The sequence below is a fragment of the Corvus kubaryi genome, unplaced genomic scaffold (genome assembly GCF_017639235.1).
Source record: "Corvus kubaryi isolate FWS band 111438036 unplaced genomic scaffold, C.kubaryi_AGA036_p1.0 136, whole genome shotgun sequence".
Classification (NCBI taxonomy): Eukaryota; Metazoa; Chordata; class Aves; order Passeriformes; family Corvidae; genus Corvus; species Corvus kubaryi.
Window position 1 is genome coordinate 8,799,184 of NW_024580670.1, and position 19,202 is coordinate 8,818,385.

The 19,202-nt window shown below is 44.8% G+C and overlaps 2 protein-coding genes across 4 annotated transcripts in view; both read left to right on the top strand.

Annotated features, from left to right (window-relative positions):
* ARIH2 (ariadne RBR E3 ubiquitin protein ligase 2) overlaps nt 1-18,993 on the top strand; it is a 36,283-nt gene extending 17,290 nt beyond the window's left edge. For all 3 annotated transcript variants that reach the window (XM_042015629.1, XM_042015622.1, XM_042015639.1), the window contains 12 exons: nt 1,319-1,382; nt 6,059-6,206; nt 6,723-6,844; nt 7,747-7,856; nt 8,683-8,800; nt 10,311-10,361; nt 10,462-10,483; nt 11,983-12,134; nt 13,200-13,343; nt 13,693-13,761; nt 14,689-14,772; nt 15,252-18,993. In XM_042015629.1, the coding sequence (XP_041871563.1) occupies nt 1,319-1,382; nt 6,059-6,206; nt 6,723-6,844; nt 7,747-7,856; nt 8,683-8,800; nt 10,311-10,361; nt 10,462-10,483; nt 11,983-12,134; nt 13,200-13,343; nt 13,693-13,761; nt 14,689-14,772; nt 15,252-15,323 (1,156 nt within the window). In that variant the 3' untranslated portion in view covers nt 15,324-18,993. The remainder of the gene's footprint in view (nt 1-1,318; nt 1,383-6,058; nt 6,207-6,722; nt 6,845-7,746; nt 7,857-8,682; nt 8,801-10,310; nt 10,362-10,461; nt 10,484-11,982; nt 12,135-13,199; nt 13,344-13,692; nt 13,762-14,688; nt 14,773-15,251) is intronic.
* A 154-nt stretch (nt 18,994-19,147) lies between these two features.
* The window catches only part of P4HTM (prolyl 4-hydroxylase, transmembrane), an 18,090-nt gene continuing 18,035 nt past the window's right edge, over nt 19,148-19,202 (top strand). Inside the window, exon 1 of the mRNA XM_042053836.1 lies at nt 19,148-19,190. Coding sequence (XP_041909770.1) covers nt 19,148-19,190 — 43 coding nt within the window. The remainder of the gene's footprint in view (nt 19,191-19,202) is intronic.

A 19,202-nucleotide genomic window follows, 5' to 3' on the forward strand; every position in this document is an offset into this window, starting at 1 on the left:
CCATAAATCATAAAGGAGAACTGACCCTATACTGATGTAGTCTTTAATGGTACGTTCATACTGAAGTTTTTGTTCCTTTTAACATTAAGTGATTTTTTTTCCCCAAACTGGCCAGCAGTTGGAGAGCAGGAGAAGATAGTGTGAGAGAACTGAGCACTGCAGCTCCCTTGTTTGGTCAGTTGTCACTGTAACAAAGCCCTCCAACTGATTTCAAAAAGAGGACTCGGACTCTGCCCAAACATATGCGGGAAGTGTATTGGGAGGCACTGCTGGCTGGCAGCCCCTCCACAAAACACTGGCTCAGAACTGAACATTGTCCGAAAATAGAGAGCATATCAGCTTGACTCATTCTGCCCAGACATTTTTGGCCCTGTAGCCAGCAACTTCATCCAGAGAACGTATGGAAAATGCATCCTGTGCGTAGATGCGGTTGCCTCCTTGATTACCTTGTATCCTGTGAAAGTTTTTCAAGGAGGGTGAGATTCCTGCATAGCAGCTCAGTGTGGTCCTGCAGGTTAACTGAGGAGACCTAAACAAGAGGAAATTTGAGGAAGGGTTTACTTCTAAAGCGATTAATTTGGAAATTGTTCTCCAGTTGATCTAGTCCTCAAACTTCTCTCTTGGTACAAAATGACATTATCAAAAGAAAGCTCACTAGTACAACTAAGAAGTGCTGGTGAGGAGGGAGGACTTACAGCAAGGCCACAACAGTGATGCTGCTGTTTCTGAATTCAGTGAGATATAAACATTCATCCACAAAGGAAATCACAAACAGCAAAATGTGTTTAATTCTATGGCTGCCAATAGACAGCTTCATATACCTAAAGGGTGATAATCTGTCACAGAGTAAATGCTTAACTAGACCATAATCTGAAGTTAAAGTGATACTTAACCAGGACAGCTTGATTTTACAGAGGAATAGGAGACAGTCAGGAGCCTCACTGGTGTGTGTTATTGTGGACAGGGGCTTAGGACTGCTCTAGGAGTGTGGATCGAAAATCTTAGCTTAAAAATAGTTTTACAGGGGAGGGAGATAGTTGTAAAAAACTATTCCTCAAGATGTATAAGGGAAATGTTAATCCATTACCAGGAGAAATAGTATTTCTGGTTCTGAATAAACTCTCATACAAAGTTTTGTTGATGGGAGCTCAGCTCACTCTATGAAGGAGCGTCACACAGGAGACATTTCCACTTTCCATGTTGAAAACTACCCTACTATTTGCACAGAGCCAACTGTTTATTCAGGCAAGAAGGATCAATTTAACAATGCAAAATGCACTCAGAAATTGATTTAATCATTCTTCAATTGCCTTTTCAGGCACAAGTCTAATGCTGCCCAATTGCTAGTAGAAGCACGAGTTCAGCCCACCTCATCCAAACATGTAAGTATGCAAACTATCCCGTCTGTTCCCTTGGCAGACACCTCTGACCCCCCTCATGGGGGATTGCATTACTAATGGTGTACTCTGTCCAGTGTTAACCCTTTGCAAACTCAGGTCTGACACCCTAATTCATTGCTGGGTTTACTTCTGAAATGAGAATGCATTCAGGAGGTCTCTAATATTTAAATAGCAGCTTTGCTGTTGGCTTGCAGGTAGTGTTTGAGAATTACTTTCTTCAAGAAAATTAGGATCATTTTTTGGCACACAATGGAAGGAGCAGAGTGCCTGGGCTTGGCTGCCTCTTGAGATTATGTTCTTGGTAAAAGACACTGAAAGGAAGTTCTGGCTGTACAGAGTGAACAGAGCTTGTCTGTGTCTGGAACAGATTTTTAAAATTTTTTTATCTTTTTTTTTACCTGAGGTGACTGTTTCCACTGCTCAACTCAGAGATGCTTAGGCTAAATCTCCCATGAGTTGTGTTGCTGCTGAGTCAGTTCAGTGCTGATATTTTAACCAAGAACTTGTGTTTTGTAGCCAGTTACACAGATCTTCAGATACTTTCCCCCCTGCCTTTAAATAGAAACTTCCTGTTGCATTTTTATAGATTTCATTCATGGTAGGTGTCTTGGTACAATGCAGAATTACCCTAGGAACACATTGCCACGTGTCAGACTTTGAGTGATAAAATACTACATCTGGGAAGCACTCTAGATTGTGGTTGAGAGAATATCTCAGATTTGGCATCTGAGCTGTCTTGTAACTAGCAGATAAGGAAAAGCTAAGCTGACAGGAATGTAAGCTTCATGGGTTCAAATTACCTGCCTAAAGTCCAGAAGAAAAAAAAATCTTTCTAATTTGACATGCCTGCAAATTAGTCCATGTATTTCAAGATTTATCTGAGTCTTGACCAGTATCAGCTGTCACTTAAGTATTCCCCCTGCAATGGGCCATTCCAGCCTCTTTGGCAGGCAAGGTGAAGACCCACCAGCACATCATTTCAGTCAGGGTCCTGGGGTTTGGGCCAAACACTTTCACAACTTTAATTTACGGTTTAATATTTTGCTCCAAGGAGCTAGGAAGTGGTATAGGAATCTTTTTCACCCAATTCGGCAACCTGAAACAATGCTTGAGGCAAACTTCTATACATACTGCAAAACTGAGACAAAACATTACAAATATAAACATGACAAAACTACTGAGACAAAATGCCTGCAAATAATTGATGCAGTGAAGAACAGTGTAACTCTTCAGTCCTGTTGCCACTTCATTCTCTCATGGCCAATAATCTTCTTATGAAATACCTGTAAGAGGAGAGAGAAAAGAAAACCCAGTCCCACTTGGACTGGTTTTAAAAAGAAAGAGCTCTCCATCTGGTGTTAATTTTGTGTTCTCTCATGAGCGTCTGTGGCTACCCATACATTCCCTGAGCTTCGCCCTTTGGACAGCAGTCTGACTCTTCATTTGCAACAAACCCTACCTGTCTGCCATAGGTTACCAACTGCCCCCATGTAAGACTGGGTCCTGCCTGCATTCAACCCCCACGAGCAGCTCCAAGCTCTAAGCAATTGAGTTGCCTAAAGCTTCAGTGAGTCAGGTAGTCCTTTAATCAGGGGGTTTATTCTCTCTGGCTCAGCAAACAACAGCATGGGAGAAGACTGACAGGTTAAAAGACCCCTCTCATGTATTAATTGGAGGCAAGCAGCCTATTGCATACTCTCTCTGAGATTACCCAGTGTTGGAGTGGGGATAGAGATGGGTTCTCCCCTCTCCAAGGGGTCTAAACCTCCTGCCCAGTAGGCTGCCCTTTGGGCTGTCTGCCATGGTGCATTGTGAAGGACACTCTGGGACCCCAAGGTCCTTGTGCTTCCTCCTCCAAAAGCTTTATGCTGTCTCCCCCCATCACTGAAATCCTCCAAACATACTGTTTCAGTTTCCTTTGCATGCCTGCTGTATTTTTCTTGCAGATGAGCCAGCTCAGTTGCAGAATAGGGCACTTGTTTTGTTGTTGCAGTGGGTGCTGCCTCCTCACACTCCCTGTCGTAAACAGCATCAGTCTTTATAAGTGGGTAGAGTTTAGGAAGAGGTTGGGGGTCTGGCTTTGCTGTATCAAGCTCCTCCCAAGGATAGAGGCAGGTGAAATCTTCATCAGCAAGTTCCACCTCTTTAGTGAGGCTGGAAAGCCCCACCTCATTCTTCAAATCCTCCCCCTTCAAGCAGGCAATCTGCAAATGTAATCCTCTTTCTCTTACAAGGGATTCATTTAGTCAAATATGCAAGTTTTCTGTTAGTCTCTTTTCAGCATTTAACTCATTATGTGTTTTCTGCTGGGTATAGTGTTCTGCCTCCAAGGTCACCTGCAATATTTTAGCCAATTCAGTCACAGACCCATTCACCACACTATCTCATTGCTTAGCTCTGTGCTTATCTCTTTGAGGAGCTATTAAAGCAGCTCCTAAAAGTGTGCAGACTATGGATTTGCCCTTACCAATTTTTTTTCTTCTTTTTTGCCAAATACTTTATTTTTTCCACAAGAGCACCCAGAGAATGCCAATTTTCCTCAGCCCAGCTCTGTCCATTCAAAGCTGGATGAGCTTTATAATCTTTTAGCAAGTCTAGCTCAAGATCACACTCTCCCAGGTTACCACGATCTCTCTGCTGGAAAATTCGGCTTTGACTGAGTAACAGTTCTCCTTTGTCCAGCACTCTGTCTGTTATCCCAGTAGAAAGTAGCTCCTCACTGTCCTCAAGGACACCCTACTCACTGCACCTGAAAAATTGTCACACCCTGAGCTTGCTCAATGACTGTTTGAAAGGGGCTTAGGTACTTTGATACCCCTGGGCAGAGTGCAGGAGAAGACAACAAACTTCTCAGGAGGTTGAATAGCAACCTTTTATTTACAAACTTTGGACCATAAGGGACTTGGCAAATATTAAAGCAACATCCAATTAAAGTAAGGCAAGGCACTGACTTAGCAAACTCTAATCCATCCAGATTTCACGAAAAGGAAGTTAGGAGAAGAAAGAAGGAAGAGAGAGACATCAATAGTCACCACCTTGGATCCAGTGCAATCTCAGCTGCTGTAAGGTCCAAGGCAGTGGGACTCATCAGGGCTGCACACCCTTGTCATGGCTTTTTATCTGTTCTGGTCCCTCCCCACAGGTGGGGCTTTCAGTGTTCCAGTGGCTTGGTCCACTTTGGGCCTGGACCAGAGGCTCTTGGCTCTGGTGGGTGGGATGTGGAGCGGTGATCACTCCACCTTTGCAGAACTTGTCCTGCCCCCACCCAAACACACACTTCAGTTGTTTTGAGCCATTAATAATTTCTCCAGTTTCCTACAAATGGTGATTTTATTTTAGGAAGAAAGGTATTATGGTTAAAACATTAATTTAAACTTGATTTGCTCAGCAATTCATTACAGTCTGTGTGCTAGAACAAGGTGCTGTGTGCTTCGGCTGGTAATGCAGAATGATTTTGGGGACCTGCACTCATAGTGAGTGTCTGTAGAGGGACTGGCCCCATAGGGAGAAGCTGTAGTGGTGAGCTCAGAGAGGCAGCTTGCAAGGGTTTGAGGTAGCACATGCGCTGTTCAGGTTGAGCAGCTAATCCAGGCAATCAGTGCAATCACAGACTCAGTGAATATTTTTCTGGTCCGTAAGTGAGGCCACTTAGAACAAATTTGCATTACTTCCTCTTTCATGTGGCCGTGCCATAAATCCAGCTCTGTCAGCCATGCGGCTGCGTGTCGTGGTGCTGCTGCTCCGCGTCTCTGGCATCCAGGGATCGGCATGGAAACCGAGGGCAGGCTCACACCAGCTTCTCCACAAGTAGCAAAGTGGATGAAAAGTGATTATATGACTTCCTCTGTGAAGGGAAAAACTGGAGCATAAACTCCAGCTGACAGCTTTGTAGAGCCTTGGTTTTGATGATGCTGGGCTAGACCTAGTTCTGCAGGTCCCAAGGGTGAGTGGAGATGTGTCGAAGGCTGGATCTGTTGTCTAGGGATCAGCTCTGCACTACATAGGGAGAAACCAGACTACTCTCAGTGGTTTGGTGAAGTAATAGCAGTTATGCCTGATTTGAAACTAACCCTCTTAATCCTTTCCAGCTGACAGGACAATGCCTGTTTTGACAAATGTAGCATAGGCAGAAGATAAGAGATGGGAGGTGATAGTTTGTGAATTCGCTTCCCTCTCTGTATAAACGCTCTACAATTGCATCTTCCATTACCCAAAATTACTGTCTGGTAAAAGGGCATTGCTAAATCTGCTTGCAGTGACAGCTGCTCTCCAGAGCCTGTGGAGATAGTCTGGCCTAGCTAACAAAGAATATTAGTAAATCCAGGGAAGGACTAACACAATGATGTATTTCAAACAAGGAAAGAGTAAGAATGAGAAAAGTAAAGGTGAGTTTTGGGCAGCACTAGAGGAGAGGCAGAAACTCTTCAGTGACAGTCAACTTGTTGTGCTCTGTGAGATTAGAGGTTCTTGAGAAGGACTGACTCTTCGGGGGCAGTGCAGCACCTTAGCACACCAGCTGCTTATGGACCTGTTGGGGCCTGGAGCTCCCTGGAGACCATTGTCACAATGAGGGTGATGTATGGATCTATGGATGAGCTGGAAATGCTCTGGGAGATCTGGGCTGCTTTCACTGTACTGCTGGTTTGTCTCTCTCCCAGGCAATGGTACATTCCTCCCACCACTGCGCAGTGTGCATGCAGTTTGTCCGGAAGGAGAACTTGCTCTCTCTGGCTTGTCAGCACCAGTTCTGTCGCAGCTGCTGGGAGCAGCACTGTACAGTGCTCGTCAAGGATGGTGTTGGAGTTGGTGAGTTCAAGGTGGATGCAGTGCTGAGTCTGTGTTTGCCTCACTGGCCATTCTGATGAGTCAAGACCATGACTGTAACAAGTTAGAAACTGCAAATCTGTTGAATTGAATTTGCATCTGTGATGATGTACTGTTGCAATGCCCCTGGAGTGCTTGTGGATGCAAACATCTGCTTCCTTTGTGTTGGGGAGAAGCCAGTAGTTGCCAGAGTTGCTTTGGGCTTTTCCTAGCCTGTCTTTCATGCTGGCATGGCAGTAACATGTAATATTCTAATTTGAGTATCTGACCTTGTGAATACTGGTTGAAGCACTCACTGGTCCTGGATACACATGTGCCCTGTCATCTTTTGGTGAAGACAGTTGGGCTTCAGCTTTTCAGCAGCCCTGATTTGTTTCACAGTTGTATCCCTCTTGCCACAACAACAGATGGTACCAAGGAAAACGTGCTGAATACCCTCTGTGCATTCACCCCTTAGTATAAGCTGCACTGTGCTAAGATGTTGCTTTCTCTTCTCAGGGGTGTCCTGCATGGCTCAGGACTGTCTACTCCGGACACCAGAAGACTTTGTGTTTTCATTGCTGCCTAGTGAAGAGCTGAAAGACAAATACAGGCGCTACCTCTTCAGGGACTATGTGGAGGTAGTAGATTTTTTTCAGTTTTAAAATACCCTGGGTCAAGTCACAAATGACTTGCAGAAATTTTGTTTGAAGTGTCTTGCATTTTTGATTAGAACTGCAGTAACTGCAGCAAAATTGTCCTCAATAGGCATGATGTGGCTGCTTCTGTAGGACAGCCTCGCTGACAAAATGCTCTAGCAGGTTGCCAAAGTAAATTCTGCTGTAAGGTCATCCACTAACTCCTTGGCTGGTGCTTCAGACTTCTCATTGGTGCAGCTGAGAATTTCAAAACTTCAATCTGATTATTCGAGTCCTTCTTTTTCTTACATAAATATTTTTAGGTTCAGAAAAATAGGTCCCTCAGCTTAGGGTAGCCCAACTGAATTGGCTTGCTCAAGTACATTTTGTATGAGCTTTTTTGAAATTAAAGCAGCAGTTGTTAAAGTTAAATATGCAAGAGTATTCTGGTAACTGGGAACAGACAGGGAACACTCAAAAAGCAGCAAAGCAGTGTGAAAGCATGGTGTCACCTCTTCTCGATAAGAGACCCATTGGGAAGGAATGGCCACCACAGGAGAGCAGCTGAATAGCTTCTGGGACATAAGGAGAAGATGGAGAAAGAGCTCAAATGGAGTAAAATAGTTTGTTTAGTGTCTTTGTGGGGTTTTGTTTGTTGTGCTGACTTAGTCTGTAGACATCCATTTGAATTCCCTGTTCTAGAAAAGCTGTGAGTAAATAAGAAATCTCTTCCGTATTAGGAAATGCAGGATCTGCTCTGGTAGCCAAGACCTGGTGACACTTTCCACTCTTTTTTAATACTAAATAACTGCCTTGTATGTTTTTGAGTATAGGAGTGGTTAAAGTTGAACAGATAATGCTCTTCTGTACCCACTGCTGATCTTACTCCCTTGGTGTGTCCACAGAGCCATTACCAGCTGCAGCTGTGTCCTGGTGCAGATTGCCCTATGGTCATACAGGTACAAGAGCCAAAAGCCCGGCGAGTGCAGTGCAATCGTTGCAATGAGGTCTTCTGGTAAGAAACAGAGAAGGTTACAGATCACAGGGAAAGTGTGTGCTGTTCTCAAAGTCACTCCCTTTGCTTGCCAACAGTTTCAGTGTGTAGAAGTATCTGAAATGCTTTGCTAGAGTTGTTTGTAACTTGAGTTAGCCTGAGTAATTGGACACTTGTGATCTGACTTCTGCATGTGGTCAGATGTCCCCTTGCTCCCTAAACTCCTGGGAACTTGGGTGTTCTGACAATCAGGGAATGCAGAACTTGAGTAATCAAGGGGTTACAGATCTACCATTCTCACATTTTGGCTAGGTTAAAAATTTTCCTACAGACACAGTGATTGGTACAGATTCTGGTAGTAAACATGGAGTCCTCCTTGCTATCTGCTGGTATTGAGTTTTCAAGTTTATTAAAAACATTTGACTCCCAGTTTAAAGACCCAGCTTTCTGGTATCTCCATGCAAATCGCCCTTACTGAGCTAGGGCTGTCAAGTCGTGCTAATTGAGGTGCCTGATATCTGCCACTGGAGTCAGGCTACTTTTAAGTGACTGGTCTGCCCCAGAACTCTGCGGTCACGTTAAAGGAGACATAGGTGGGCTCTAGGAAGGGACATGTCAGCCCTCCGACACATGGTTTGTCAGGCCTGGGTTCACTTTCATTCTGACTCTGGCTTTTACACAAGAGAGGAGGAATTGTAGTTCACTCTTGGTCTTCGCGCTCTAGTAATACACAAGAGCATTTGCATCCCTTACTGGGCCCCCCAGATTTTGATCAGAAAAACCTCAATCCTTGAGTCATTTCCTTGGAAATTGATATGTCTTTTTCTTTTTTTCTCCCCCCATTAAGCTTTAAGTGTCGGCAGATGTACCATGCGCCCACAGACTGCGCTACCATTCGGAAATGGCTCACCAAGTGTGCAGATGACTCTGAAACAGCCAACTACATTAGTGCTCACACTAAAGATGTAAGGACAGGCACCTGCATGTTATTTCTTGTTCTCTAGCCCTGCCTGAAAAGCAGAATGTAATTCTCTACACATGTAGCATTGTGTTCTTCTTTGTCACAGACTGCAAATTCTCACAGCTCCCTAGGGACTGTCAAGAAACTTCTGTCAGGAGCTATTGTTATATGTGAACGAATTATGTCCCTATGGCAGTGATAAAACTCAACTGAATGCCTTGGGAATGCTTTGTGTGGGAAGCTCAGCTGCCCTCCTGCAGTAAGGACCTGGTGGTCCTTGTTCCAGACCTGGTGTGAATGTCTTTGACAGCCAGGTGCACTGTCCTCCCACAGGCAAAAGAATTGTGGCTACTTTGAAATGATCAGTGGAGATGTATTTAAAATGGAAGGAGAGGGTGTTGTAAGTGCGAAGTCAGTACCAAATAAAGCACCAGTGGTGTTTAAGCCTGAACAACTTTGTGCAGTACTGTGAACTGAAGGGTGAGGGAGAAAGTCTTGATTTGGCAAGGACTGCAAAACGGGGTAGTTGAAGTCTGTAAATTAGACATTGGAGTACTTATAGTAGATTTAGACCCAAGACAAAGAAGTAGTATTACATATTGTGCATGCAAGCCTACCTATAGAATTATTGTATAAATATACTGTCTTTATCCTCTAAATTAACAGTCTGAGATTGGAACTTTTAATATCTTTTGGGCATTTTGTGGCCCGACTTCAAAACAGTTCTTAGCTACATTTGTGCTACCATGGCCAGTGGGAATTGTGACAGTGCTGATTAGCTGCAAGCTTCAGTTGTGTTAGGAAAGGGGGTACTTGGATGGACCAGAGATTTCAAGTTCCCTTCCTTCTCTGGAGAAGGTGTCAGCATATGATGGTATTGTTTCTGCTATGCTTGTTTGTAGAAATAAGATTCTGTTTTATTGAGCATTGTCCTGGCATACATTTTGCCTGGCATGAAAATTTATACAAAGTAGCAAAACTCACTTCCTCCTTTGTATCTGTGCAACCCAAAAAATATATCTGGACACTCCAGGGTATCTGTGGAGTTGGGGTGTGTGCAGCTCTCCTGTGGTTAGGCAGAGTCTCTGCAGGTAGCTGAGATGTCATTTGTTAGTGGCTGCTGAAGGCAGAATACAGTGACAATTATCTGTAATCAAAGTAGCTGTGATACACCATCATATGTGAACTGATTGTGTCCCTGTGCCTGAGTAACTGCAAAGTGGTAACTCATCAAGACCTTGAGTTTTACAAGGAGTAACAACAAATTTGTTTTCTTCAGCAAATAGTCCAGTGCTGCAGTGCAACTTCCTGACTTTGCCTTTACCTTATTTTAAATGGAGCTGTCAGGAGATGGTGGGAAGCAGGGTATAAATGCTAATATTCTCATATGAGATGTGTCTCATACATGAATGCATATTTTAAAGAAAAAAGGCAGAGAGGAATAACCACACAAGTGCTGTCATTCTTCAGAAGGCTGCTAGAGTTGGATCTAACAATTGCTTCTGTTTCCTCAGTGTCCCAAGTGCAATATCTGTATTGAAAAGAATGGAGGCTGCAATCACATGGTGAGTAATTCCCTGAACATGTCAAACCTCCCTTGTTCTAAGTGGAATTTTATTCCCACACTTTCTGCTAACCAAGTGCCTCTTGTCTCTTCTTTTTCAGCAATGTTCCAAATGCAAGCATGGTAAGTTGGATTTGGAAGCTGTTTTCTCTGCAATGTTTGTCAGTGGTGATGGTCCCTTCTCTTTTTTTTGTGATATGAAGACAAATTGTGAACATGGGCTGAAATATTTTCCCCCTACTAAAAGCTGAACAGGATATTAATTACACATTTCTGTGTGATAGCTTTTTTTCCCCACGGCGGTGATCTCAGCTGCCTTCTGATTCAGTGCTGGTTTGGCTCATGCCCCCTGACATGTCTATTGTATAGAGAAGTCTCCAGAATATTAACAGTGGAATCCATCTCACAGGAGAGCTTTCCATGTAATTGTATTTGTAATCAGCTGAAAATACTGTCAAACGTAGCCATTTACTCAGATCAGCTGAAGTCCTTCTGATTAGTCATGGAAATAATGAACTTCAACCCAGAGGAAACTGCAGGAGCTGTGAATTGTTATATGTAACAGCAGGTGTTGAACTTCAGTCCACCCCTGTGCAATTAGCAGCCTGGGTGTCTTTGGCCCGTTGTGTGGCCCTACAAAATGATGGCCTGTTCTTGCATTTATCTTTTCATGGCGGGATTAATTTCTGTTGCCTTGGAGTGAGATAGTTGTATTCAGCCCTCTGAGTTAAGTGTACCACTAGAAATTAATTGTAGTATCAGAACCTTATTGGGAAGATGATTAAAGATGACTGTCCTCTCTCATTTCCTTTGCTTTGGGGTTCTCGGCAGCCCTGGACATGCTTTGATGGAGCTCTGTGGCAAGGGGGAGCAAGCAAGTGCCAGGATACCATGGTGACTTAGCACTCGAGAAGGCTGATGAACTCAGGAAATACGGATTTTGGTCTCGTTATTATAAGTAACACAGAAGGGATTCTTATTGTAGCAACTTAATCTCCATCCTTTTTCCAGCAGAACATTCCCAGCCTCGCTCTGAAATCAGAAAATTGCCATGTTTTGCTATTTTTACTATTGCTCTCTTTACTCCACCTTCTTCCTGTTTCAGCAGCTTCTAACTTGAAGTGTCATAAACCACTGACATCTGATGTTACCTGGGTAGTTGCCTCCTGGAGAGAACTGAGGGCAGACTTTCTTTTGCATGATTTAGTTCACTTTTGGATCTGATTGTTCGTGTTTTATTCAGACAGAGGTTTGCATGGGGCAGTGTGCCCATGGTGGGGAGGGTGTAACTCACAAAAGAGACTTGCAGCCTCTTCTCTAACCCAAAGTAACTATGTGCAAGGTGCAAGTGCTGTTCTACCCAGTGGTTTTGGTGTACAGGATGCAGAACTTCAGGGTTTACTTTCCATAGCTGAATGAGAGGCTGTGCAATTAAAATCTTCAAGACAGGCTGGTATTTTTGGCTCCCTGTTGAGTTCTGTTTTGCAAGATGATACAAAACGTGTGTGTTTCTTGGCTTAGCAGAAATATCTGAAAACAGATGGGCTCTGTCTCCTGAAGCTTTTCTTTCTCAGAGGTTTTTTTTCTGTGCATCACAGTGGGTTTTTTGCTGTTTTCTGCAGACTTCTGCTGGATGTGTCTGGGAGACTGGAAGACTCACGGCAGCGAGTACTACGAATGCAGTCGGTACAAAGAGAATCCTGATATTGTAAACCAGAGTCAGCAAGCACAGGCCAGGGAGGCCCTTAAGAAGTACTTGTTCTATTTTGAGAGGGTAGGAGACATCTCCTTGGCCAGAGCTGCTGTAGCCTTTTAATGCTCCCTGCCTGGTGCAAAGGTCATTGCCAGCAATCTCCATGCAAGAAACTGCCCAAAGAGAATCTCTGCAGAATATTCAGGCCCTGTTGTTTTTCACTCAAAATCCTGCCCTGAAAGTCCCATCCATACCAGTGATGTCATACCCAAAGCAAATCGTATTCACTCCTATATTCCCTTGTGCCAGAGAAAATCAGTATTACCTGTGCCACTGTACCATGTACCTGCAGGCTGAGTGCTGCTGAAGTAGATAGATATTGTTCCAATGATTTCCTTTCAGGACTGGGGAACTTCTGTTCCTTGCAGTATGTCTTTATACAGACAAAAAGGAAATAAACTCTTCCATGTTCAAAGTTCCATTGGCTGTAGCAAGGTTTTACTAAAATTTCATGTAATCACATTTTTTTAAAGTTGCCATCAGAGCATCTCTGTCCACACAGCAGGCTCCATGCACCTGGCCATGCAGAGCAACTCTACAACAGCATCTCTAGAAGAGAATGTGGTAGAGGTTAAATACTGCTGCATTTCAGTTTCCCCATTAAAATGAATTTATTCTTCACAGCATGAGCCAAGTCCTGTCATAAAATAAATGTCTTCATTCCTGGCTCTCCAGACCAACAGGCTTTGGGAAATAGCCATGTTTACAATGTGCACATGGATGTTGGAGTTCACTGAGCCCATGTCAAATATTAATTTAAACTCTTGACCTTCCTATAGAAATCATTTAAGTAGAGGAATCACCATGACTTTCCCCCTTGTTAGCACAAGGTCCCCGTGTGACCAGAGGGCATTCCCACTCGGAGGAGGTGGGTTTGCTCCCTGCTCTTGCTGCTGTCAGTCTGTTGTCTACAGCCTCTGCCACTTGCTACTGGAGGTGCTGCCTTGCCTCTTTCCCACAGCATGTCTTGCCTTGCTGGACTCCTGCCCCACTCCAATTTCTGCTTGCTAGAGCTTGTGCTTTTACAGCAGTAGTACTCTGTTCTCATGCCATTTTTTTCTTTCCCTGTCTCCCCACCCCTTGCAGTGGGAGAATCACAATAAAAGCCTACAGCTGGAGGCACAGACATACCAACGAATCCAGGAAAAAATCCAAGAAAGAGTTATGAACAACTTGGGAACATGGATAGACTGGCAATACCTACAGAATGCTGCAAAACTACTTGCAAAGGTGGGTAATTGTATCTTGTTTGGCAGAGAGAAGAGAATACGTGCCAGAATGCTAAATTCATAACACCAGGTAAGGAAGGAAATTTTAGAGTTGTGGTTATGTGGGACAGTACCTCTGGTCTAGGACGTGAACTAACCAAAAATCATCTGGAAGTGACCTCTGTGAACTTATACTCCACAATATACAGACCTGCATAAGTTCTTCCAAGGAAGGTGTAGGAAATTCTACCAGGAAGTGTCCAGTTGTCAGGAGGTAGCTTCTTAGCCTGTAGTGATAAATGTGACTGTGCTGACTTCCAAGACTGAGACTCCTGTCCTTTTCTCTCTCTCTTCCTCCCACTCTTGGACAGTGTCGTTACACCCTGCAGTACACATATCCATATGCCTACTACATGGAGTCTGGTCCCAGAAAGAAGCTGGTAAGATGTTCTGTTCTTTTTTTGCTGTTAACTTTTTGGGGTATAGCTGGCAGCATGCTGGGCTGAATTCCAGAGCTGGGCAGTGTCTGAAATATTACTCCTCAGTCTGAGGTAAGGACAGGATAAATAGGTGGGTTTGCACCTTCCCTCTTCAAGTCGACCAGCAGCTCTGTCCTCTTATACAGTACATTATTTTCCCAGGGGACTTCACTTTCACTAACAAGCCATTTATTCAGAATGTTTTGAGGCTGGAAGTGTGCATTTATTTCTTGGTAAGATTTATCACAATGCTGTGGGCCATATTTCATGTGAAGAGCTGCTGGAGGACAGCTTTTCCTTGGATCAGGTTATAGCTTTGCTTTTTATTCCTGCTGTAAGTTCCTTGCTGGCTTGGTGCATCTCATGGGCTGAAAAAGTACAAAAATAATCTTGAATTCAGTGAAGAGATTTTCCTTTGACTCAGCTGTCCTGTAAAACCTGTTACAGAATCTTTCTTCATGGCATCATATGTTCTCTAAGGCTTTGGATAGATGTTCTCTTCTGGATCTGACTGTGCCAGTGGAACAAGTTGCTGCTCTCAGCAGTGGTTAACAATCCCCTCCACTATGCCTGCAGAGCTGCTTATGAGAGCATTTTGTGACCTGTTTATGGCAAAATAAAATTAATTAGAAGATATTTGTCACTTGCAGTGTTTTTAGGCTGACTAGGTAAATTTTGTGTGATGCAGTTTGGGGAGTTTTTACACAAGAAGCACCCAGAAGGGGTGACACCATCTAGGTGAAGGTGGATAAGGAGGAGACACAAACCTGCTCTGCCAGCTCTGCTGTCAGCAGAACACATTTGTCTGCTCCTCAAGTGCAATGTGTGGTATGAAACTGCTCCACTAAACTAGTTTCTTGTTGATGTCTCTAATTTTGCTCTTTGCAGTTTGAATACCAGCAGGCCCAGCTGGAAGCTGAAATTGAAAATCTCTCATGGAAGGTGGAGCGAGCAGACAGCTATGACAGAGGGGTGAGTGTTCTGCTTGCTTGGGCCTGTTGGCCAGATTTTGCTTGTTGGGCTTAACACTTCTGCAGGAGCACTAAGGCTCTCAGGTGAGGGTTCTGAGAAATAGATCCAGAAACCACCTTTAGCCAGCAGATGATGTAGAAGCAGAGCGCTCACTGCCTTGTGGGAGAGGAGGGAGGGCTGGCTGCAGGGATTCCTGCAAAGTGGAACAAGTCCCATAGAACTCTGGAGGAGACTGCATGCAGCCTTCTGGTGAAAAGCAGGATTCTTAAGTGTGTAGCATTTTAAACATAGAAGGAGTCAGGTAACTGCTGAGGAAGCCACATAAAAAGGAAGAGGATCTGGGATCTTGTAATGCAGAGTGTGCATATGAAGTGTGTGATGGTGGGTGCTTCTCAGGCTGGAGTTTAGTGTCTCCCTAAGGAAAATGAGGTCTTCTCCAGGGAGCTTGTGCTAACAATTTGTACCTTCTCTTTTACCAGGACTTAGAGAATCAGATGCACATAGCAGAGCAGAGACGGAGGACCCTGCTGAAAGACTTCCATGACACATAAGAGAGGAGGAAGTGACAGTGCAGGGGTGAGAGCAGCGAGTGAAGTGATGGCAGCTTCACTGGGATAAGCAGGCACTGCCTCTGGGAGAACACGGCCAAGGACAAAGCCACCCCTCCCCTTGCAAGTCAGACACATGCAAACACCACCTCTTAGTCCAGTTTGTTCTCTTATCGTTCTGTTTCTGTTTCTGCCAGGCTAGAGGCCAGAGCTCAGATTGGCATATTTCCTGGGCCATTTCCCTCCTGCCCTTGATGGTTTCAGAACGGGAGGGAGTTTTTTTCTGAATGGCTGTTAATAGTATTAGATCATTACAGTTCATGTAATTTTCAACGGTTGTACAAATATACAGACAAACCTTAGAATAACACACAACCCTTTTTAAAAATAAATTGGCAGTGGAGTGTTTTTCCTTAATCTGCTTGTAAATTTAATGGGCTTTTCCCCCTCTCCCTTCCTCTGACCCAAAAATCCTCCTAGTTACTGAAGGAGGTTACAAAATGTCTCAGCTCGATTTTCCAATGCTCCTTTAACCAGGGCATTGCAGCGTTGGCGTTGCATGAGGAGAGTGGCTGGTGTTAAGGGTGGCTGCTGCTGTGTCTGGCCTGACAGTGCCGGCAGTGGCCTTGGTTCAGTATGATCACATGTGACATCTCTTTTTCTTGTATATCAGCTGTGCAAAATCCAGCTACACAAACAAAAGCAAACAGAGGAATTGCAGGGGACAGACCATGTTAGCATTGGGGGATATGCCTTGAGTTTGAGAGAAATTGAGAGAAATCAGATTCTGCATTTGATGAATTTTAGGTCTTCCATGTAGATTTTTTGCTTTACTTGTTTTTGTGGGAGGATGTTGTATTGCCAAAGTGAGTGATGAGGGAGTAGTAGCATACAGTTGTTAATCAAGGCTTGGGGCTTTTGCAGAGTGAAAGAATCCATGTTATAACAGTGCCATGCAGCCTGATAAAGTTTATTTGTGCCTGCTGGGTAGCGTGGCTGAGAAAATTTGATCTCATTCATCAAAGTGAGACTGAACACCACTACATTATGAGGAGGAAAGATTATGTACAACACACTCCCTGGCAGGTGTTGGCAATGTGGACGGGCACTTGAATACTGGTGCACTGCTTGTGCAGAGCCTGCACCAAGCCAGGCAGAAAATTAACTAGCGAAATTAATTTATTTGTATATTAGTATTGATGCTGGTGGGAACTTATCAGAAAATTGATTGTTAGGAGCATGTGGAGCTTTTTTATTAACATTCTCTTTTCTAATGTAAAATATACACTAAAATAAAAATATGAAAACCTAGTTCATCTTAGTAGGGGTTAACATGAAAAAGGTTACTTAAATGCTGATCCTTGCCTGTTTGCTACAGGAAGCAGGCCACATATTAGGATTTCACAGACATCTGTGTCACCTGCACCAGGAGCTTGTTGTTTGCAGCCAGTAAGGTGCAGCTGGAGTCTGATCTGAGGAAATTTTCACCTCTGTGGGGAACTCACGGGGTTCTCTTCCATGCTGTATTTGGAAGTGTTGCCTTTGATGCATCCCTGTATTGTTCTTATGCAATGTCACTTGATAAAGATTAAACTGGAGGGGGGAAAAGTGCTAAATTCCTGTGTGTCAGAATAAGCTAACTCTGCTGTTGGAGCCTCTTTCATGTGCCTGAGACATGTGGCCCAGGTATTTGCAGCAGGTGTAATTGGGCTCATAGATTTTATCAAGACTGATGACTTGGTTTAAACAAGGAGTAGCTGTCACAGGAGCTAATCCTGTGGCCATGCTTGTTGTACACAGCAGAAAATGTCAAACTGAGAGGCCTTTTCCTTCCTCCCTCCTGGTGTGGGATCTATCCTCAGGGAACAGGGGAATGCACTGCGAGGAGCTGCTGGCCGTGGAGTGAGTGTTACAGCAGAAGCAGCTGAGGATAGGGCAGGCTTGTGGAGACATGGCTGGAGCCAGCGAGCAGGGCAGGGAAGGAGTCTGCAGTTTCTGGGAGCAGCACTGCTTGCTGTGCAAGAGATCTCCATAGCCATGGCTCCTTGTGTTCCTGCTCTGTCCTGTTCTGGCTCCCCTCAAGGCTGGAACCATAGAGATAGATTTGACCTTGCTCCAGCCACTGTCTCTTGACTTCATTCCTTACTCTGCACCCAGCAGCAGCCTCTCTGTGCCCTCCTCATGATATATCCTAGAGGTCAGTCTCTCCTTCCCTTCCCAAATGATTGGCTAAGTCTTGGCATGCTGCTTCCACGGGAAGGGATAGTGGAGGGGGGAAGGTTTGCTGGGACCCAGCAGTTTGCAGTGAATAGAACCAATATTTAAGCTGTTCTTTAAAAATGTAATGTGCAAAGTACTGATTAGGACAAAAGCTGGTGTTCTTGTCTAAACATAACTATCTTGACACCTAATCCCTTTGCAGAACAGGTATGTGGAGTTTCCTAATCCCAAAGAATTTTCACTTCTGTTACATAACTGTCCAGCTTTGAGCTAAATGAGAATGAGGTTTTGTCTCCCTCCCAGCCTCCTTCCCTCCCTCCCTTTTCTATGCCCCAACAAAATATTTATCTTTGTTTGTAGACAAGCCAGACCATATAGCTGTGGCCAGGCTTACTGAACAGGCTGCTGAGATGCTTGGCTGAGGAACAGTAATAAGGATTGCACAGTGCACCCACTAATTCTTTCAAATTTTCTGAAGCTAGAGCTTTGTCAACAGTTCCATTTATTTTTAAACAAAACATTCTTTCTGAAAGTGGCGAAAGTCCTGCGTTGCACCCACAGATCCTATTGGTATACTCTGGGAAAACAACAGGACTTGCTCTTGCCCCCCAGGCAGGACCATTTCTGTACTGGTGTTGTGCAGAAAGTCATAGACTTCAACACGAAATGTGCAGGGCACAGGGGCTGCTGGCTCTGTGTGTAAGGTGAATGACACTGCTCAGGAGGCAGGTGACAGGAAGGAAATGGGGGTTCTCAACACCAAAAGAAAAGGCCACTTTTTTCCCCTCTAATAAGTACATGGCCCTCTTTGAGTTAGCAAGGTTACATAGGTGTAGGTAATAAAAAGTGGCTCAGGAGCCATTAATTCTAAGGTACGAGTTTCCCTTTGATGCATTACTGCTACAGACGTGGAATGTTTGCTTTCTTTTTTCTTTTTTGCACTTGTTTCCAGCTCCTGCGCCAGCCTGACACCTCTCCATCCTTGCATCTGGTACTCTTTTATTTGGGCTTCGCTTGCGTTAGTGCATTGGCTGCCTCATCTCTATTCGTCCTCAGGCTTCCCAGACTGTAACAAAACGTTTTCTACTGACACTATATATAAACTGCATGACTGCTGCCCTGTGCAGCGAAGTCACTGTGCCCGCCCGCAGCTGGGGCAGCAGGAGGTTTCTGTACTATAGTCTTGCACTCTAAATTTTAGACTTTTTAAGCAGGTAAAAAATAGAACTTTATTTTTAAATGAGGCACTTGTTCTGGGAATTCCTTTCTCAGCCCCGGTCTGGTTGGGGTTGTGGGACAGCGTTGAGGTGTGTGGGAGGGCACAGGACTGCTTCCACCCCTCGCTTTTCTTCGCAGGCACCGGAGAGGGGCATGGGCGGTGGAAGCCGCCCGGGAGACGGTTGCCAGAGGTGTGCCCGTGGTTTATTTGAAATAAATTGTGACTTTCTAACTTCGGCGGTGTCCTGGCTCTTCTTAGCAGCGGGATGGGGAGGGGGGGGGGGGGCTCGTGTCGCTGTCCCCGCCCGCGGCCTCTGTCCCCGCCCCGCGGTGACGCAGCGCCCGCCGGGCCGTTGCCGTGGTGACGCGGGGCCGGGCGGGCCGGGGCGATGGCGGCGGCGGAGGCGCGGGCCGAGGGGCCCCCGCTGCCCGGCCCGCGGGACG